Source organism: Silene latifolia, unplaced genomic scaffold (genome assembly GCF_048544455.1).
Source record: "Silene latifolia isolate original U9 population unplaced genomic scaffold, ASM4854445v1 chrun_scaffold_16, whole genome shotgun sequence".
NCBI lineage: Eukaryota > Viridiplantae > Streptophyta > Magnoliopsida > Caryophyllales > Caryophyllaceae > Silene > Silene latifolia.
The window spans coordinates 8,689,900-8,712,708 of record NW_027413123.1 but is presented as its reverse complement, the minus strand read 5'-3'; the positions used below and the strand labels follow the sequence as shown (position 1 = coordinate 8,712,708).

Sequence of the window (22,809 nt, the reverse complement as noted above, 5' to 3'; positions counted from 1 at the left end):
AATCGAAAGAAAAATTAATTGATAGAAATAACCTAATTTTGGATGATAATGGTGAACGAAGCTCGATGATAATGGCGGTAATAAGCTGAATGAGAAGATGGCGAGCGAAGTGTGAAGATGAAGACGGAGCTGAGCTGAAGATGAAGACGAGATGAAGAACGAGTTGAAGAACGAGTTGAAGAACGAGCTAAAGATGGGTTGAAGAGAGAGAAAGTGAAGTGAGTAAATGATAGAGTAACACGATTTCAAGGTCTGTTAAATGGGGTGTTGGTTGGGGACATGTGGCATAATCTTGTGCATTCATTTGTTTTTGATCGGATGGTAGAGATAGGTCCAGCCGCCTCACCCTAAGAAGGGTGCCTCACATGATTCAATCTCTATATATATATATATATATATATATATATGCTTCCGGTGTAACATGTTACAGACTTACCATACCCTTATCTATAAAATGAAAAGTCTTTTTTTTTTAAATCCAATTAAATTATGCTTAGTTAGTTACGAATAACGTTATTATTGATTGGGGGTGTACCGTTATTTGGTACTCCTCAAAGACTTTTAATACAGGGCGTCACCTGGATGTTGCATCATGTTATCAAAAGAATTCAGCTAGTCTTCCATGAGAGGGATGTACATCTTAATATTAAGCAGCCTACGGTTGAGGGAGTAGATCGAGTTTAATAATAACTGGATTTACAAAAGTAATTGAAACTATATATTCAGATACTTGATTTGGAAATTTATTGTGAATAACGGATAATATTCGTCTAAAGTGAGAATTTGTAATTGAATTCTGAAACTCTGTTTGGAGTAGGCTAATTAAGGAATTGAAAGAAGCAAAAGATTTACAAGTACACTCCAAACAGTTGAAAATTCGACGGTTGAAAATTGAAATGTTTATAGAAAGAGGGAAAAAAATATAAAATAAAAATAATTAAATTTGACGGTTGAAAATTGAAATGCATAGCATAATGCAAAAGAATGCCAAGGTTTGAATAAAATGAGTCCCAATTAATCGTTAGTCTAGCTCAGCAAAAAAATTGATTGTCATTCAGGGGGGATTGGAATTATTCCGGAACGCGAGAACAGTCCGTCTGAGAAGCCAGCATGGCAAGTACTTAGTAGCGGATGACAATGAGGAATATGTGATTCAAGCACGAAAGGGGGAAACAAGGCGCGCACGTTGGAGCGTGGAGTACGTAAAATCTGTCGAAGGACTAGAACGGGTTCGCAAAGAGTCAAGCTACGACAAGTACTTGACAGCCACAGACGACGAGTTCTTACTAGGAATGACCGGTAAGAAAGTGAAACAGACTACACCAACAAGTCTTAACTCGTCCATAGAGTGGGAGCCAATAAGAGAGGGGATGGAAGTCAAGTTTAAGACGCGGTATGGGAACTTCTTGAGGGCGAATGGTGGGGTCCCGCCTTGGCGAAACTCGATCACTCATGACGTGCCTAGTAGTAGTCATACTCAAGATTGGATTCGTTGGGAGGTGGATGTACTTCAGGTTTATCCTAAGGTTCAGGAGATTAAAAAAATTGAAGAGGATGAGGATGCAGGTGGGTTGAAAAGGCATGGTTCTACTGTTATATCCAAGGTCATTTTTCGGCTTTCTACTTGCAATTGTATTCATTATGTTCATCCATTTATATAGCTCATGTTTTGATTGATACTAAAAATGGTTCTTATTTGTATGCCCAATTCCAATTGCAGTCAGGAGAACTTGGTGTTGATGACGTAAAGCATAAAGGTCGCATCATTCATTACAACATTGTTCAAGATGACAAAAATATCGAGAAAGTAGATGAGGGACTGTCTTTAGTATTCACAGGGAATGGGGTGACGGAACTGTGTCAATGTCTAGAGGAAGTGACGGGATTGTCTGACATTATATTATGTATGCGCAGTCCTTTGAATGGAAAGCTTTATCCAATGCGTTTGGCACTTCCTCCAAACCATGTTAACTTGCACATTTATGTTGTGCCCTCTTCTTTTCAAGGTTTGTTTTGATCGCCACCCTTGCCTATCTCGTTCTTCTCTTTATTAGTCTTTCAGACACAGTTTTTATTTCGAATATGCGTCCTAGACTATTTGTGTGCACTAGCCAAAGTTCTTTTAAGATAAAGGATTAGCATTTCGGTTATACTGAAGACTATTTTTTTGACAATTTGATTTGCAGGTGAGCATGAATAAATAATTTAATTGTCAACACTCGAACTAATATGTTACGACAAGAAATTAAGTCATAGAATTGGAGCCATGGCAGGGATGACATTAGATAAGTCCTTTTTAAGAGCATACATTACTCGGTGAGTTATTTCCAAGTGTCACTTGTAGTTAGTCTTGTTCTTTGTTCAAGGCAATTTTGAAAAGGGTTGTATAGTTGTATATGGTATTCTCTTTCCTTGTATATCATCTATGTTGAGCAGGAAGTTTGTGTTATACAGGTTTACTCGCCATTGTCGACTTTCTAGTCTCCAACTTTCATTCGACTAAGTCTATCCACGAGATCGAATATGAGTGCTTAACAACAAAAAATGCAGACCAACCCCAGTTAGGCATTTCATCACAGAATACTAGGAGAAAAGTTCATAAACTTATATCAAAAACATGTAGCCTCAATTATTAATTTTATTTTGGGTGGCTCATTCATTTCTTAACTTTTCAATATTGGTGATATTCGTGATAAATACTTTGGTCATTGACATTTGTTATTGTCCAATTATCTCCAACAATTACTACAAATTGTCTCTTCATCTCTAGGTCTTTGGGCCAAAAGCACACGTAGCAAATTATCATCAACCAAAACCAAAAACAAAGGTAAACAAATAATCGGAATGAAAGTATATCGAGCCTTAGAAGGTGTTTAGTATGAATTTAAGGTACCAACCGTAATCCCCCAGTGTACTTTCCAACTTACACCTTTACCAACAAGCCGACACCCACTCTTCCCCCTGGAGCAAGATGACAGAAAAATAAAAACAAGCAACTCCAAAAGAATGTCGGTAACATTACACGGATGTGAAATATGGCTAAACAACCAGTCATATAACAAGAATGAATTCACTGTCTAAAATTTGGTAAAATTTCAAAAGCTCGTCACAGATACGATTGAAGGGAGTGAGTGAAAAGAACGGTGTCAACTTTCATGAAGGAATGAGAATGACTTATCAGATGAGATCAGCAACGTTAGCAGGAAGCTCTTCAATAACTACGTTGTAAAACCTTTGAATATCTGCAAGCATTTTCTCATCTTCACTTGTCACAAAGTTAATGGCGACACCCTTTCTCCCAAATCGCCCACTTCTTCCTATACGATGAAGATAGTTCTCCGGCTGAGAAGGGAGGTCATAGTTTATCACAAGCGACACTTGTTGCACATCAATCCCACGGGCCAAGAGGTCAGTGGTGATAAGAACACGGGAAGAGCCTGACCGAAATTCCCGCATGATGATATCTCTTTGGTTCTGGTCCATGTCACCATGAGTGGCTGACACTGTGTGGTCACGGCTTCGCATCTTGTCGGTAAGCCAGTCCACCTTGCGCCTCGTGTTGACAAAAATGACGCTCTGAGTGATAGCCAAGGTTTCATACAGATCACATAGAGTCTCAAGCTTCCATTCTTCCTTGTCCACGTTCACATAGAATTGCTTGATTCCCTCTAATGTAAGTTCATCGCGCTTTACAAGGATTCTAACAGGCTTGTTCATGAATTTTCGGGTAATTTCCAATGCCTCTGGTGGCATAGTTGCAGAGAACACTCCAACTTGAATCTTAGGAGGCAAGAGTTGGAAAATATCATAGATCTGTAGAAGTTTAAATTGAATCCATATATAAAAAAAAATCCATCTCAGCAATTATCATATGAGATCAGCCAAACTATCTAAAATACCAACCATATAACCAAATAACCGACTAAAAAATGAAATCAAGAAAAAGTTTATCCCTTAATATGGATTGATCTAGTTATAAATCTTATGATGCAACCATCTCATATATGAGAGAATCATGCCAACAAAATGTCTCAAGAGGTTGATATCATAAATTACAATCAGCTTCTTAACAACGTACCTGATCCTTGAACCCGCGGGAAAGCATCTCATCAGCTTCATCCAACACAAACATCCTAATGCTATCAGCTCGAAGTGACTGCCTCTTTAACATGTCGAAAACACGACCAGGGGTACCAACGACAACATGCACACCACTTTGAAGTATGCGTTGATCCTCACGGACACTAGTTCCACCGACACAAGCATGGACCTTAACCCCGAGATAGTCACCAAGAGCTCGCATAACCTTTTCAATTTGCTGAGCAAGTTCCCTAGTTGGTGCCAGAACCAAGGCCTGGGTTTGAACTAAGCTGTAATCGAGTTGTTGTAAGATGCCAGAACAAAAGGTAGCTGTTTTACCAGTTCCAGACTGAGCTTGTTGTATAACATCAAGACCTTTGCAAAATGGAACTATTCCTCTTTGTTGAATTGCAGAAGGCTTCTCAAAACCTGCAAAACTGAAATTCTTTAGTGATAAAATAGTATAACGAGATAGGTTGACAGTATGACACAGCATGTAAATGAGATAGATGGAAATAAGTCACAGCATGTACATGAGATAGATGGAAATAAGTAAGCATTCAACACATTTTTTAAAAGACTGTTTCACACAGTATTTTGTGAGCGTTATCAATCTACCCCCTAACTGCTTCGTTATTGGATTTTATACAATTTTTATTAATTAAATGTCGCAGAATAAACTAAGTCATTTTAAACTTTTGACAATTCTACTTTACCATATGCATAAATTCCTCTTAACAGGTTCTCTTGTAATCCCATAGCATCAAAGCTATCAGAGACCTCGTCATATGTAGTAAAGAAGTCGTCACCATCAGCTGATAGTCTGCAAAGTAAACATAATACAAGGGATCAAATTGTTGTCAAAAGGTGAGGTGGTTATAACCAGATGGTGCAAGTACAGAAAGTTTATTATACAAAGTAAAACCACGGGTTCTTACAATTCAGTCATCTTTGCATCATACTGACGTGCATCATATTGGGAACCTTCTGGTGCAGCAGCCATGACTGCATGTACAAAATGTAATTAAAAAAACAGTGTAAAAGAGAGAGTTCACAGTTTCTCTCAGAAAGAAATATAGAATAAACATCTTCAATACTCTATTAAACAGCTAAACGGGGTCTAGCTGTTTAGGGAGGTCAAATTCCATAGTAATAACAATAAGATGTGGAATCTACGAGAAAATGCAAAATTCCATAGGTTTTAAGGAATGAGCATGTCCAGAGGCACCATTTGCTATAGCATCTTTCAGTATATTATCTGATAGAGTATTTTCTCCGCCACTAATCAAGCAGAGAAAATAATAGTCAGATGCTCCTAATTTGGTCGCACGCACAGCACAATAAAAAACATTGGAAAGGGAATGTTTAGTTATGTAATGCAGATTTTTCAATATTACTCACTCCTTCAGGTTCAGCTCAATACATATTCTTTATTTGCCTTGTTATTGAATTCCATACATTTATATGTTAGTTAAAAATTTGTCTGATTAAAATAAAAAAATACCACGCTCGATAACAGTGAACATTATGGAGGGCTAAAATGAAACGGTATGTGAGTAACTTAATGAGTAAAAGACAACGAATTAGGCATTACAGCCTAAAACATTAAGCATTACAAAAAGCAAAAGCATAGAAGTTGAAAGCTAAAAATCATTGATGTTTTAAACACAGGTTTTATTTAACAGTTCATAAACTTTAATTAAGTAGAGAAACAACAGTACACTCCCTTGACAAATTTCCACATCGCAAGAACGCTGATAGAAATAGAAACGACCAAAAACAACAGCTGATGTAATTAGTTTTACACACAACTGATGTTACAGAAAAGCCAAACTTGATTACTCCAGTGAAGGGAGCACAAGCATTAAATCCTGATTTCAATATTTGGAAAAGAAATATTAAAGGGGGTAGCGAGATATCCAATATTTGAAAAGATCAACAACAGATATCCCGAGCCCCACTCCTCCAAAGCATTAAGGATGAAACTATTCATAAACAATACAAGCAATTAAATCCTGATTTGAATGAGTTTTCTACATTAAACGAAAGTGGAGAAAAAGAAAATGTTACAGAAAAGCCAAACTTGATAACTCCATTGAAAGGAGCACAAGCATTAAATCCTGATTTCAATATTTGGAGAACAAATATCAAAGGAGCATCCAGATATCCCATATTTGATATTATATCATCAGATATCCCTCACACCCTCTCCTCCAGAAAATAAGGAAAAAAAAAACAAATGACAAGTATAGATGAGCTGAAATCGTACAAAAAAAAACAATCTGCATATACAAAGTCAACTCCCTTTTTTAACATAATCAACATGTATAAATAAAAAAAAATTAAAAAAAAAAAAAAAAATAGAGTAAGCATACAAGTAAAGTAGAAAGATAAATGGGTTGAGATGAATGAAGAGAGTAAACCTGAGTGCGGAAATGGATTGAGAAATAAGAGAAAGAGAGATAACGGCGGTTCAATAGGGGCACTGCGTGATAGTAAGTGAGAGAGAATTATGGAAGAGGCAACTTTTTTTCATGTTTAAAAAGGGTGGCGTCTTCCTATGCCCTAGCTTTCTCTTCTTTCGCCGGATTGGGCCTCCCAATTATTTCACTTTGCTTTTTTTCTGTGTTAATCCAATCTCTTAACATCGCTATTTTCGTCTTCAAATCCATACTGGTGGGTCAAATAACACCCCTCTTCAATTCCTAACTTCAATGCATTATGTTTCTATCTTACCAGTCTTAAACCCGTGCAATTGTTATTTCGAGTTTTGTTCTGATACAATTATGTAAACATAAATCCATAATAGTTACATTTTCTAGGAAGTCATATTCAAAATTATTGTTTCAGTTATTATTTATCTTAAAAATTAATTATGCTTGTACAACCTCAATGAATTTACGAAGGCATACATTTTGGGCCTATATAAATTAATTTGAATAATAATCCGATAAAAATTACACAGCGTAAGCGTGTATAAAATAAAATTAACATGAGAAAAATAATTCTTTCCGCATGGTGTAACATCACAATGTTAAAGCTTGTCAATTAATTGGTTAAATTAGAGTCTTTTAAAAAGCTCATATACAATGAAATACATGGATTGATTAGTAATATTTTAAACCCGTGCAATAACCCGTGAAAATTGCACGAGTTTGCTTTTTTAAATTATTATTATTGAAACACTTATTTATTTATTAATAAAGTATTGATAACTAATATTTAATTATGATTATATGAACGTGTTTATACCAACTTACACGAAATTTGGCTACGAAATTTGACTTTTATAATATCACTAAAAAAATATATGATAACATTTTCCGGAATCATATGAACAACATAAAATTAGTCTTAAGCCCGTGCAAATCATGTATTAATTAAAATGGATAACTTTTGCACAATACTCATAAAATGTGAGGCCATCTTATCCAACCCGTACCCAAGCCTGCAACTTATAACCCTTACGGCCTTATGCAGTGTCAAACCCCAGGCCTGACACAAAGATTGAGACTTTAACTTAGCCTGACTGACCTGATGTTCTCAAGATGTAATGAACTTTCAAAATTGACTAAAAATACCAAATGACCAGCTAAATCATGAAAATTGGTGACAAGCTGGCTAAATGAATAAACTAACCCTGACTAAAATTTCAAGAGATTTGAAGGATTCTAAGTATTTTTGGTAAATTAATTAAGACTGCCTGGCAAAAGGAAACCAGACAACTGACACAGGACTGATGTTTGAGACTGATCAAGGATCCAGGGATATAATTATCAACTCAAATCCCACAGAATACTCACAGGGAAGCAAGCTAACAATTTGGACAACTTAAACTGGAATTTATCACATCCAAGCACAGATAAAGACCAACTCAAGTTAACAGCAAGACCTAACAACCCACAGTCTGAGCACAGGATTAAATGAACCTCACTAACATACTTTGTTGAACACCTACAATCTAAGCATAAGATGTTAACAGGCCTGAATCTTTACTACAGACTAAGCACAAGTTATAGAGATTTAAATTTGAGAGCAAACTCAGGTTTAATATTCATCAAAAGCTGCCTCAATGCAGTTGGAGGAGAGGTCCTTATATAGGCCTTTCTATTGGAATTCTGTTACAAACTTTAACCTAAAAATCTCATCCAAGGGCCAGGATTCGTTCTTAGGACATAAATAAAGTACTGGAAATATTTTACAATGATGACGAAATGATTTAAAGGAAATTGCAATAAAACAACAGAAATCCTGCACTGATAGTGACATGCTTTTCCTAGGTCAGCCGTGTTGCTTTGGTGGGAGTATAAGGACGAATGGGTGCGAGAGGCCTTGACTTTGGCTCTTAGGTGGTATCTGAATTATGGAGAGACAAGCAAAATTTTCCCAAAGAACAACTCCTTCTTTGTTTAGCCGTAAATGACAATTTGCTTTATGCTTTATGTCCCTTTCAAAGACTTGACTTTGAGTTTGATTTTCTCTTGATTGCGGGGTGAATTATGCCTGGCTCCTCGGGACTTTTCCGATCTTAGTTGGTCAATGTTTCACCGCCAAGGCGATTGGTGGTTGAGTTTGTCTTGGTACTTGAGACCTCCCAAAGCGAGGCCCGACAGGTTGTTAACAGGGTAGTGTGGACCGGAATTTTTGCTCACCGCCGACAGTGTGTTGCCACTGGTCCCCGGCTCCCGCTGCACCTCCCCGGTTGAACAGGGCTTGTCCTCAAGCCTGTAGCCTCATCATCATCTAAATCATAGTAAGGACTGAGATCTCCCACATTGAAAGTACCATGTACCCCATAATCACCTGGTAAATCCACCTTGTAGGCATTTGATCCAATCCTTTCAACAATTTCAAATGGGCCATCAGCTCTTGACATTAACTTGTTCTTTCTCCTGGTTGGGAACCTTTTTTTTCTTTAGATGAATCCATACCAGATCACCTGGCATGAACTCCTTCTTCCTTTGAGGGACCTTAGACTGCTTCTTGTACCTTTTATTGGCCTTTTCAATATGATTTATCTCCCTCGCATGCTGTTGTTGATGGCGTCCCTCCTGTCAATGAGCCCACATAGCCCATAACTACTCCTACTCTATCCTTTAGGCTCCTACCAGTTGATGACCATTTGTTATATCAACCTAAACTTGCTACTTCTTTTTATCAACCTGACTCAGCGGCGTCGCTGATGTTGCATGATTTAACTCCCTCTTATACTGTTGTGGATGACGTCCCTTATGTGAATGAGCCCACATAGCCCAAAGCTATTCCTACTCCTCCTACTCCTGTGGTAGGGAACACAGATCATGATCATCATAATATTATTTGTAATGATTTATCATCCTCTCATGCTGATGTGGATGACGTTCCTCCTGTCAATAACGCCACTGAGCCCACGATTATTTTTCTAATAGGTACTCCTACACCTCCTACTTCTGCGGTATGGAACACAGATTTTGATGATCATAATATTATGGTACTACCAGATACTCTAATTGTTTGAACACTCAATAAACCATCTGTTAGTAATGTCTACATTCGTCGATCGCCGCGTCATTTGTCGATTGCCAGTGTTCCTTGCAAAACCCCAAATATTGCAGCAATCCCATTTCCCTTATTTCCGTTACCAATTGAAGACGATATTCCAGTTCATTGTAACAGGAGGGCTATAGTTCCAGTGAAGGTTTATAGATCTCCCCATCTCTAAAAAAATATAAATATTCTTAGGGATTTGAATAAACCCTAGAAAAATGTACTGGATTTCGTACTTGGTGAATCACATGATAAAAGGGAGATTCTTTTCCAAACTCAAAGTCAGATATTGACAAGGAGCAAATTGAAGAGTGTGGCTGAAGGTGATCAAGTATCTTCTCATGTCATAGATGCTTATAGTGAGTTTCTTAACAGTAGTGAGAGATTCAGATCCCGGAGATCTCTTTGTCGTTTATTTGTGCCATATACAAATGACTGTGTTAGTCTTACTACTCTTTACTATAATCCAAGTCTTTTTTTCATATTGTACTCTCTACTATATCCAAGTCTCCAAGTGTATTTCACATGTTGTGCACTTATAATCGTTACTCACATATGATCCCATTTTTATTCCAGTGTCTGGACAATGATGATGTTTCTAGAGTACAATTGGTAAGTATTTTATTTGGTCTTATTATATTTCAACATAAGTTCATTTTTGTATTTTTTATTCAGTGCATTTTTGTCCTTTTTCAGATTTTCGCTCCAGTCATCTCTGCCTCATGCCCACCGTTCTTGTTTTGTATCAACATAAGAACTAAAAGTAGCAAATTGCAAGTCGTCCATCCTATGAAAGGCACGTCTGTTTATTACGCTTGTTATATAAAACCTACGGTACGTGTATCATTTCCATTTTGCTTAGGAAAATGTGTGTTATTGTGATTCTACAAGGAATCGAATTTGTGAAAGTAGGACTTTTATTTCGTGAATCCTACACTTAAGGTTTGTGAAACTTAAATTTCTATAAAGTACTCTATCATCCTATTCTGGAGATGTTGGTTTATTTAGAAAGTATAGGACTTATAATTTGTGAATCCTACAATGCAGGTTTTTGAACATTTGAGTTAACTTTATGAAAGTAGGGCTTTATTTTGTGAATCCTAGTTAGTGAACGTGTTGTGAGTCTAGGACCTTTACTAGTTTCACAAAATAAGGTCTTACATTTGCAACATAAAGTACAAGATTCACACAATTACGTACGAAAATAAAATCAGTTGAACAAAATGGAATAAGAAAACAAATTTCTCTTTTGTTCATCAAAGTTGCCAGCAGTGACAAGTATTATTTTGACGATGCCTGGAGTGTTTATCCCTAAATTAGTTCTGAATACTGAACAAATTGATAATGGCCTCTATTTGTTGCACATATTGGAGAATTACAAAGGGAATAAAAGTGATTGTCAAATAACCATAAATATTATAAGATTACTTTTCAACATCTAATATTTATTTATACATTGATAAACATAAATTTTTATACGTTTGCAACATTTTTTATTCCCCTTTTTTTCCATTTATCGGAAACTCAGCTCAAGCGTTTTGCATTGAGGGTGTGCCATCACATTATTACATGCGATACGAACCTATTAAGAAAAAGAGTCCAAAAATATGCACTAGAATGGAGTTGTGTACCTTTGTAACAATCTTCTTCGTTTCAATCAAGTTTTTCTTGCGAAACACCTACATTCTTTAATGCTATTGTTGATTAAATAATGTTATATTTTCTTATTATGACAGTGGCTCTCGGCCACTACCTTATAGTGATCAACAATTGGTGGATTATGTTTGCAGACCTAGATCAAAGAAATCTAAATTGTAATGATTTTGCTTTGATTTTTTAAATTGTTTTTTTTAAAAACAAAAAATTGTGAGGGAGATATCTACTAATTGCATTTTATCAATAATTAAGTGACGCTATGGTGTCCACGAAGTGGATGGAAGTCACAAGAGATGCTTTGCAGACACTTGGACCGCGTAGCTTAGTTATGGATCAAGTAAGTAGCCTAAGTATCATTTTCCTTTCCTTTTCCTAGTCATGTTTCATTTTGTTCACTCCACTCAACATGTCTATTTTTCATAAAATCAAGTCACTCAATATCTCTTTTTCCTAACAAGTATTATTTTGTAGGTCATTGATATGTTTGGAGTTAAGTCCACATAGGAAGAATAGATGTCCCCTACTTGCCAATGACAGCATATGTCAGCTTTAAGTCCTTTAGATGTTGATATTCAAATATTCAAGTATTTTCTTTCTTATAGTTGCTCTAGTTTATAAAATAGTACAAAATGCCTTTTTGTCACATGCAGAATGTTAATCTCAAGTGCAACCCAGCTATTTGGGGTCAATACCTTAAGTCCGATTATATTCCATATAATGGTAGCCATATCCAAAAGGTCATATCCCTCTTCTACTATTTATTTTCTTATTTATTTTCGTTCATGTATATTGTTGATTGGTTTGTCTTGTACATTTACTATCTCAGGTTTTTATCCCTATGCGTACCGATACGTGTAAGCATTGATGGGCTTGTGTTTGCGATTTAAAGCAAAATTAATATTTCATCCTCGACTCAAGCACGGATTTATGTGTAGATCCTCAGAACAACACAGCCTTAGAGATTGTATGATTTTTATTCCAAAATATTGAAGACTATTTGTCTTTAGTCTCTTAAAAGTACAACCCAAAATATATTTTGATCTTTTATTGTGTTTTTCTTTTCAGCTGTACAATGTTTCATCTGTTGATCTAGGTGGTTCATTGGCATTTAAATCTTTGCGGTTGATGCACATGAACGAAACTGTAAATCTCGAAGTCCCTCAACAAAGAACATGGTATGCAAGCATGTATCTTCGTCACTATTTTTTTTTGTTACAAGAACAATAGTTATTAGGGTTTGTCTCATTGGTTTAAGCATTATGGTGTGGAATGTTAGTCCATCATCTGACAATATTTGCAAAATGAGTTAGTGCGATATGACAATATGAGAGATGTGTGTGAAATTGAGTAGGAGTACTATTTTCCATATACTTGTGGCGTACAAGGATGCATGTGGTCTTATTGTTGTGTTACCATGTCTCCTAGTTCTAAACATAGTCTATAATGAATTGCTTATTGATTCTTGCTGGTTTCCTTGAATGTGGAGTCAAACTTAAATCTCTTTCACTTTTAAGTGTTCTGTAAAGAACGCACTCAGTTTTTTAGGCTATATTTGTGTTTTTATTCTTTTTGAAGTTGCGCTCATAAATGTTTTTTTGTGTAGTTATGATTGTGGAGTTTTTGCGCTGAAGTGGTTGAGGGCGTTGGATGATGATAGTTTATGGACCAAAAGCGAATATTTTGAGGTAAGTTCATCAGTTTACGAAAATAAAACTTTATATTCCACAAAATTAGGTTGTGTATACTTCATTAATATACGTCACTCTTTGCAGAAATTGTCGGAATATCGAAAGAAGATAATGTTGGAACTTCTTAAATGGGATAAAAATACTAAAACGGTACACTTCCTTGTCTTAAAAATGATGTGAAGTCCATTTATTCATAACTTAATTAGGTGAAAATTTCGTAAATAAGTCTATTGTTACTTGTTTTTGGTGGTATGGGTGTTTCATTAATAAAATAATTTTCCGTGTTGATGTGAACTCTTTTTGCAATCAAAGGATCCTTCTCAGATGGATATGAGTTCAATAGCGGAGGTCCGTTGATTCAGCATGCTAGTTATGGATATACTGGTTATGGATATACCGGCTAATTATGGATATCCTTTTTCTATCTCCTACTATCTTTATAACGGGAAAAGGAAGTGATGTTTATAGGTTGTTATTGGCGGATACCAGATGTTATGTTGCTTAATTCTCTAGTTCATGTCTAAGTTTCATAAATTAAGATGCAGGATTCACAAAATAAGTTGTAAGATTCACAAATTAAGAAATTAAAAACTTCGCAAGTAAACGATTTCACACATTTAAGTCCAAGTTTCACGAAATCACCTTCAAGGTTCACAAATTAATGTGTCAGATTCACAATTTAAGAATAAAAACTTTGAACTAAACGATTCCACAAATTTCAAGTCCAAGTTTCACAAAATTAGGTCCAGGTTTAACAAATTAAGGTGTAAGATTTACAAATTATGGTGTTGGATTCACAAGTTAAGAATTAAAAACTTTGAACTAAACTATTCAACACATTTTACATCTATGTTTCATATAATTAGGTCCAGGTTTAACAATTAAGGTGTAAGATTCAGAAAATAAGAAATTAAAAACTTCGTAAGTAAACAATCGTATACATAAGTTTAAGTTTCACGAAAACACCTTCCAGTTTCACAAATTAAAGTGTAGGATTCATAAAATAGGAAACAAAAAAACGTTGTAAGTAAACGAGATGTCACACACATTGAGGTCCAAGTTTCATTAAAAATCACAATTGCTTAAGTTCCTTTGCTAAAAAAAATCAACTAACCAAATGCCTAAGTTCAAACCTGAGATAAAACCAACATCAAACCAAATGCTTAAGTTCAAAACCAAAAAAAATAATCAAACTAAACGTGATAAAACTTGTGCTTCTTCTATCGTCATCATCCTCACATGTACATCATTCTTTATACTCTTCCTCTTCGTTCTTTTCTAATGTATCTCCCTATCAAGAGTTAAACCTTAAATTAGATACTTTTTTTTTGGAAAAAGTATAGTTTCTACGAATATAAATAATCTTCAAAGTCGACATTGCGCTTAGATCATTTGATAGCTACATGGAACCCGAGTCTAAGGTCATATGATAGCTTTAGTATGGATACAAATAATAATGGCAGCAAGTTATATTAAAAGATAAGAGTAGAATAATAACTACTTGATCTTCAGGAGGATGCTCTGCATATTCATTTGGACAAGTTCTTTTATCATGGTGTGACATGCATTTACACTTAGCACACAGCCTTTTCGGTTTTTTTTACCTTCATGATTGCCTTATTTTTGCTGCTCACCAACCTTTTACCACTACCTTTGTTCTTAGAGACTTGAGGTGGTAAGACCATGCCTTCTTTTGGAGCCCTGCAATTGAGAAGGACCTCCAATTCTTGTTCTTTGGTCAAAGGCTTTGGGTTTGGCTCTAACTTCTCTCAGAATTATTTAATTAGATTGGAAAATTCTCCCGGATCCGACTTTTCTTTTCTTTTGAGCATACCAACAATTGCGTAAATCTTATACCACACCCGATTCCAAATTTCCTTTTACCAGTAGGGTCGTGGTTGACCAGAAGATTTCTATTCAAACCATAAACAGGGTTTCTGAGTGCATTCTTACTCCTACGCAAAATGTATTTCTTAGGTATTTCCTTAAACTTTCCCGAGCAAATCCAAATGACACGGTTGCATAAAATACATTTCCTTCCAAAAAGTTTACATGTATAACTTACATCCATTGTTCTCTTATTGTACTCAACAGCATATCTCTTTCGCTTGTTTGCGTCCTCATCAATTAAGACTTAACCTCCTCTTGGAACTCGGAGAACACTTCATGTGTATAGACCTTCACAGCCCGGGCCTCCCCGTTTGACCCGAATAGAGTTTCAAGTATTAAATTATTGCTTTGTGCTTCAAGAAGCTTTAGATTGTGCCTTTGTTGGTCCATGGCACTCTCAAATCTCATCCAAAATTCTACGAGAGTCCCATATTTATTTTCAAATCTTTTGAAGAAGCTATTCGTACTCTCTGATCTTTGTGTGGTTTTTAAAATGTTGCCCATCAACACATTCCTGAATTAAGCGGGTATCGACTTCTCTCGTTCGGTAAACTTGCTAGTTAACCATTTATTTCCATCTAACGAGAGCTCGCTAATGAACTTAGCTTAATTCTCTTCAAATTCCCTAGGCTCCACGTCGTCGCTTCAGATAACATTGTTCCGACGGGTTAAGAATTCAGTGTCTTCGCGAATTGTGCTCCCAACCTTGTCTATTACTTGTTTCATAATGTGCCACATGCAAAAGTGATGTCTTGCTGTTTTGAACACGACTACAAGTCAAAAATCATATTATCTATTGTCAAGATCATTTTTTAATAACTAAAGTAACAAAACAAGTCCCTAGATTCACGAATAAAGTCCCTAGATTCACAAAAAAAATAACTAAATGATTTCACAAATTGGAGGGCCACGTTTCACATAATGAGGTCCATGTTTCACAATATAAGTTTTAAGATTCACAAAATAACCAACTCTCATAATATTACCTTCTATTTTCACAATATAAACTCTAGGATTCACAAAATAAGAAATCTACACTTGACCAAACTAAAACAAATTGATGATTCCGCTTCATACCAGGAATAAAATTTACAAAACACCAAATAAATAACTACATTCACGAATAAAGTCGCTAGATCACCAAATAAATAATTAGATTACCAAAAGTAGGAGTCATTGATATACAAACACACCTGGAACTATATTTTGTATTCCCTTGTCTTGGTCAATGATGATGTAATTTGGTTCTTTGCTACCCATAGATTTCAGAAATTGCTGAAACGCTCAAATAAATGAAGCATCATCTTCATGAGCTAAAAGCACGCATCCAAATGTTATTGACTTTTTACGATTGTCAATGTAGTGAAAGGCGTGAAAACCATGTTATATTTGTTAGTTGCATAAGTTGGATCGAATAAAATTGCGTCACTAAACAATGAGTAACATCTCCTCGATTCCGCATCTGTCAAAAAAATCCTTGTCAAAACTTTGTCAGGTTCTGTTTTATACGGAAATTACAACCCCTTCGTTTAACTAAGGGTTTCTAAAAGTGACACGAACATGTGTACATCCTTACCATTAATGAAACACTTCACATCACGTTGGAAATTCTTGAATTACATAAGGGAAGCTCCCACATTTTCGAAACCCTCTGCTTGCTCCTTGCATACGTTGTACGTTAAAGTAGCGCCAACATTCGCTCTTGAATTTTGGATAATCAATTGCTTTGATATTCGTTCATATTATATCCGTTTATATTTTCTGGAAGTTTCTCAAATTCCCTATTTTTCACCAAAGTAAGTGGGTGATTGTGACCTTCACGGAATTGTTCAATCTTGTACATGTTTTCATGGAACTTGAATTTAATCATCGCTTCACAACCCCGCCTTTTAATTTTGGTTATCCTTGTACATTTTTGCTTATTGGAACTTTCAGCCTCATCTGCACCTCCACCCGTTTTCACACCGGTTTTAGCACCTGGTTTTGTTTTTGCTTTTTTTATACCAGTTTTTGTTTTGTCACCAGTTTCAACGACTGTTTTTGCACCAGCTTGGGCAGGACGTTTTTTTCTCTTATTAAAACTTTCACGATGGCGAACCATGCGTTTTTTTCTCTTATTAAAACCTCTTAGTTGAAGACTTCCTTGCTTCAAACCCACAAGCAATAACATAAATTGTATAGAACATCATCGCTGACGATAATAGAACCCTCATGTAACACCCCCACACTCCAAGTGCCTTACCAGGACCACTCAGGTATAAGGATGATACCATCTCGGTTAACCGAGGCATGATAATCATAAGACAATAACGAAACAACATTAAATAATATAACTATAGTGAAAGGTTACAACTGAAACCAAATACCAAAATACGATACATGTTCTCAAAACCAACTGTCTACTAAGTTAACTAAAAAGTCTATAAAACTAGTAAATCTACAGCGGAAGACTTCTATCGTCAGACGGTGGCACATCCCAGCTATCCCAGTAACTCAACTCAAACCTGCTCAATTACTGCTCACCATCCCCGAATAGATCACCGCAGGTTTTACAAAACAACAACCGGGGTCAGTACTAATCACACAACTTATATATATCAACAATACGACAAACAGCAGACTTACACCGTCACACACACTCAATCACACCAAATATCAATCTCAATCACCGATCGTCCACTTTGGACCAGCCACCATGGGGGGACCGCAGCCGTACCCACCAAATCCCCGCTCCTCAAATTGAGCGATAACCCTGTCCATTAATGTGCACATATCCTTCCGTGGCGGGTTCCACGAAGGGCGAAACTAGGGCGTGAAACCACTCCCGCAAGTGACTCCACTCAGCCGAGAATGCATCTCGAGAACCAGAGACAAACAATCACAATCAACAACCGTCACAATACAATTACTATATTATTCAATCAACCACAACACATCAACATCACATTATGGGACTAATACGAGTAGAAATCCTACCGAAAGCACAACTATCGAGACGGTATCAACAAATTTGTATCAAAAGCCTTTTCTACAAAACCTCCTCCTATCATACAAACACATAAACACTACCAAATCACAATCTACACAAAACCCCCAAATCCCCATATTAGGGTTTTACCAACTTAAAGGAAATACTGTAAAAACGGTACATAAATCTTACCCTCGACGCAAGGATCTCAACGGTATAACGAAAGGTGAAATCCGACCTTCCAAACTCCGGGATTTGCTAACAATGCGATTAAAGCGAAGAACGTACTTTGTTTTCTCTCTTGACAGTGATTAGGTTTTGAAAAAGTGTTTAAGAACAATGACGGAAGTGTTATATACCTTAATCGCATAATTAACAAAACCCGAGAAATAACTCCCCGTAAACCGGCTACTCGATCGAGTAGCTAAGGTACTCGATCGAGTGCCCCCTTACTCGATCGAGTATCTTAGTTACTCGATCGAGTACCCAACAGGTCAGAAACTATTTTAAAACGCAACTCACCCTTACTCGAGTAAGGCCTACTTGATAGAGTACCCAGAGACTCATAAATACGGAGTATTACACCTCACCATCCTGACCAGATCCAACATTAGAACAAGGACCCTCACCATAACCGACAAGAGGTGTCACACTACCCTCTGTGTTGGAGTTGACATTTGAATCAACACCTAAGAAGATAAAAGGTTCAAAAAGTCACGTCTCACATTCACTAATCATGTCACGGGCTAACAACAATTCAAACATAAAACACATACATCAAAGTTTTAACAACACAGGGAGCGTTACCAGGTCTACAAAACAAGCTGTAAAATTCATAAAAAAACGCCCAAGATTTACTAAATAAAAGAAACAACAAAATAGCTGATTTCAACAACTTGTGATCAAGTTTAAGAATATTAGCTTTGCGTTTCACAAAACAAGATCTAAGTTTCACAAAACAAGATCTAAGTTTCACAAAATAAGGTCTGTGATTCACAAAATAAAGAAAAAAGCAAAGTACGTAATTTCAATAACTTATGATCAAGTTTAAGAATATTATCTTCTATGTTCACAAATCAAGCTTTAAGATTCACTAAATAAGGTCTCAAATTCATAAGATAAGAGAAGGAGCAAAATTGGTGATTTCAACCACTTATAACCAAGTCTCATAAAATTACCATATAAGTTCACTAAACAAGCTCTATGATTTATAAAATCACCTTCAAGGTTCACAATATCGAAACATATAATCTGCAAAATTGAGCACAAATTTTCACAAATTAAAACTGAAATAGAAAACAATAATTAAAGGTTTCAAAAAAGGAAATACCTTTTTCAATAGCACTATTATCATCAACCATTGTGGTATCTACAATCTCCAAGCAACTAGAGCTACAAAATCGTCAAAAACAATTTAATAGGAATTACGAAATCGCGAGGTAAAGGAAATAGCTCAATCTTGATCAAATTCGAACGTTATATTTACGAAAATCGCTGAATTTGATCAAACTCGAACCTTATATCATCACTTTATGAGTGAATTAATAAAATTATAAGAACATATTCAATTTTCATCAAAATTATGAAATTACCAGCAAATTAATCGAATAAAGTCTTCTGAAATTGATCAAATCACGAACAATTTTTCGTCAAATCACTGCAATTGGAATCTTTGAACAATCACTGCAATTGATGAGTTTATGGAGCAGATTTGGGTTTGATCGATAAATTGATGTACCTTGTTGTTAAAGTATATTTGTTTATTATATTTTGTGTTTTTATTTTAGATAGAGAAAATATTTGGGCCAAATGAAAAGTTATGAATGACCCCAAATTTTCACCCTAAGTTGAATCAGTCACTCCAAGTTAGGAAATCTACAATCAGTCCTATGTTGAATCAGTCTACCCCAAGTGTAATGAAGGAATTTGGTGTGGCCAGCCGCCTCGCCATAATTAACGGCCTCACCGGATCCGGCCTCTCTCTCTCTCTCTCTCTCTCTCTCTCTCTCTCTCTCTCTCTCTGTCTTTGTCTCTTTGTCTCTCTCTCTCTCTCTCTTTTTCTCTCTCTCTCTCTCTCTCTCTCTCTCTCTCTCTCTCTCTCTCTCTCTCTCTTTGTGTGTGTAATACCATTAATTTAATACTCCCTCCTATTCTCTATAATCTTCCACATTTCCTAAAACGACAAATTCACTAAAATCTTCCGCTTTCCTTATTTGTCAAGCATTTGTAGTTATAATAATTTCTGACCCCACATTCTCTCTCCTACTTTTTGTCTAAAACTAATGTGGAAGATTATAAGGAATAAGATGGAGTAAGTAATTTAATAGGAATAAATAATGTAATTCACATAGTTTATTAATAACATTTCTAATACTAATTGCAAGTAAGACGTTTAATTAAATAATAAAGTAAACAAGCAAGTTGGGAAATGGACCTACCTAATGGTAAGGCATTGGGTCGTGTGACCGTATGGTAGGAGTAAGGAGGCCGAATTATATGTACGTGATACGGGATTTTGTATCGGGATTTAATAATAAACAATTAAGGAACTAATAATAAGCAAAGTTAATAATAATCATATCAATAAGAATCTTAATAATGATAGTGTCATAGTAATAATGAAATTAGTAAAGGTAGTATGTAGTAATCCTACTTATGGTAAGACTAATATGGGTAATAATAATTATATTGGTAATTCCTATAAAAAGTAGAATAAGGTAATAGTTCTTAGTTTCCTAATTGACCTCATATACTCTCCAAATCTAGACTATAAATACCATGATAGCTGAAACATAATTCATAAAAATAGAAGAAGGAGTTTTAAGAGGAAGAAAGAGTAAATTAAGCGGTAAAAGGTAAGATCCCCTTAACTCATGTCTATATCGTTTTAATTAATTTAAGTTGTCATTAATACATCGTATAGACTATCGTAAACCGTACCAATGATCTTAATAGTTGCCCTTGACCGTAGTGACTCAAGTAAGACCAACCGTGGCCTTTGACGACCACCATAGGTGGCGGTTTTGATGTCTAAAAGGGGGAGGTGCCGTGAGCTTTATGACGGATGGTGTAGCTTGTGTAGTTGTCGTATGAGCATGGGACTTGGGTGTTTGGTTAGTTGGCTAGAGGCGGTCCTAATGGTGGTGAGTCATGGTGGTTGGAACGGTGGCTGTCGTGGGGGTGGTTGTTGCGGGTTGTATCTTTTATACGGGTCATGTGTCGTGTATGGTGGGTCATGGGTTATTATATGGAGTCATGTCAGGTGGTGGGACCACCAGGGGTCAGAGGAGACCACGGTGGTGGCCTTGGTTGTCGTGTGGTGGCATAAGATGGTAAGGGAGTGAATGAGTTAGCTATGTCGGGTTTTTGTAGGGCTGTTTAAGGCGTCGGGTTGTGTTGTGTAGGTGGCTGTTTAGTCGGTGGTTAGGTGGTGCTTGAAGACGACGGGTTGCAAGCTAGTGGTGACGGAGTTGGGTGGTGTTAGTTGTGGTTGATGGTGTCGGGTTTGGCTGTCCAAAGGAGGTGTGTACACGGGAGTAAAACCGTGTATAAGGCAGTGTTGGTTGTTGTTTTGTGTCGGGTTTTTAATTGGGTAACTCGGGTTTGTCTTTGAATCGGATTTTTAATATCGTAACCCTTTGATAATAATAATAAATAATAATAGAATAGAATAGTTAATAATTAATGAAAGATTATAATATGTATGTTAGGTGACGATTTGTGAAGGAAGTATAATTGGATTCAGTTGCTTTAATTAACTGGATCGCTTGATTTGCTTAATCGGATTTGCTTGCCAGGTAGGTTAACTACTCAACTATACTATATTGGTAATTGGAGAATTATTAAAAGATGGATTACTGTTGCAATTGTTGTCCTCGGCATATCGTCGTAATTGTCATCTTGAGCAAATTGTTATCATTGTTGTCTTATGATCATATTATTCTCTTGTTGGTTGGTTCTCTGTTGTTGATTGGTTGTGAAAGAGATTGGTATTGAGATTGGCATTCCTATTGAGATTAATTGGTCGGTCAGACACGGGGATGTGCCAGTGCCGTGGTCCTGTACGTATGATGGTCGGACAGGCACGATGGCGTTAGGGGTTGGGTCGTGGACCTGAGCAGTACACCGTGTGGTGTCAATCGAATTACGTTTGTTATGACGAGTGGATGGCATACGGTTGAGCCGTGTGAAGTGTAACGGATTTGATCGTGTTCTTTGATTATAACTTGTTATTGTTGCTGTTAGTTATCCTACTCAACCTCGCGGTTGAGAGTGTATTCGTGAACACATGTGATGAACCTTAATGGGGAGCAGATTTGAGAGGTACTAAAGATTAGCTGACTTGGGAGCTTATGGGAATGCGTGAGGACTTGGCCAGTCTACCTAGAAGTCTAGACCACATAGATTATATGATTCACTTGTTTATCTTCCATTAGAAGTTGTATTAAATTTTATATTATGTCTAGTTTGGATAAGTTGTAATAACATGTAATCACTAATGTTTTATTTAAAGCACTTTGGTGAGTTAGAGTTTGTTATACACTACCTCGAGAAACCAAGATAGTAACAATCCTAACCAATGAATATAATAATGAATTTAAGGTGTGTCAATTAAAATGAACCTGGGTAGAAACTGTTAGGAGCGCATTTTGGCTTAGGATGAGAAGGTACCCTCACTCCGAACCCCGGCCCTTCCAGTTTTAAACCGGTTACCTTGAGAGATATTAAAGTGTGGGGTAATTTAAAATGAATATTGTTTATTTTCTTAGGAGTTAACTGTTTGTCTTGGATGAGTATTATTTTATTAATAATTACGGTTACGGGAACATGATATAAATTGATTTCAAATAATGATATATGCATGTGAGTATGGAATAAGTGTGTTGGTAAATATTTGGGGGGTGTAAATGTGATTAATATATGAAGCACGATGAATATGAATGCGTGAAATTGTGAAGAATATAATTTTGGTTGATTTCTCAGATTCTTACCCTTATTTGC

The 22,809-nt window shown here is 36.2% G+C and overlaps 2 protein-coding genes and 2 non-coding genes across 5 annotated transcripts; 1 reads left to right on the top strand and 3 right to left on the bottom strand.

The window, feature by feature from the left end:
• The first annotated feature begins 1,357 nt into the window (after positions 1-1,357).
• Positions 1,358-2,487, top strand: LOC141637208 (uncharacterized). 2 transcript variants are annotated; one of them, XM_074446772.1, is made up of 3 exons: positions 1,358-1,566; positions 1,721-2,006; positions 2,187-2,487. In XM_074446772.1, the coding sequence occupies exons 1-3, from the start codon at positions 1,417-1,419 to the stop codon at positions 2,198-2,200; spliced, it is 450 nt and encodes a 149-aa protein (XP_074302873.1). In that variant the 5' UTR covers positions 1,358-1,416; the 3' UTR covers positions 2,201-2,487. The 2 variants fall into 2 exon arrangements, with proteins under 2 accessions (XP_074302873.1, XP_074302872.1); XM_074446771.1 differs by having other exon boundaries at positions 1,358-1,604.
• Positions 2,488-2,997: 510 nt separating this feature from the next.
• Positions 2,998-6,707, bottom strand: LOC141637203 (eukaryotic initiation factor 4A-9-like). The gene is made up of 5 exons (XM_074446770.1): positions 6,504-6,707; positions 5,019-5,085; positions 4,797-4,903; positions 4,079-4,509; positions 2,998-3,813 (listed from the first exon to the last, which is right to left on the bottom strand). Exons 2-5 carry the CDS (start codon positions 5,081-5,083, stop codon positions 3,178-3,180), a joined length of 1,239 nt encoding a protein of 412 aa, XP_074302871.1. The 5' UTR covers positions 5,084-5,085; positions 6,504-6,707; the 3' UTR covers positions 2,998-3,177.
• On the bottom strand, positions 5,893-6,000 carry LOC141637351 (small nucleolar RNA snoR98). Its single transcript, XR_012541735.1, has one exon. It is a non-coding gene; the product is annotated as a small nucleolar RNA snoR98 (small nucleolar RNA).
• Positions 6,142-6,248, bottom strand: LOC141637350 (small nucleolar RNA snoR98). The gene has a single exon (XR_012541734.1). It is a non-coding gene; the product is annotated as a small nucleolar RNA snoR98 (small nucleolar RNA).
• Positions 6,708-22,809: the final 16,102 nt, after the last annotated feature.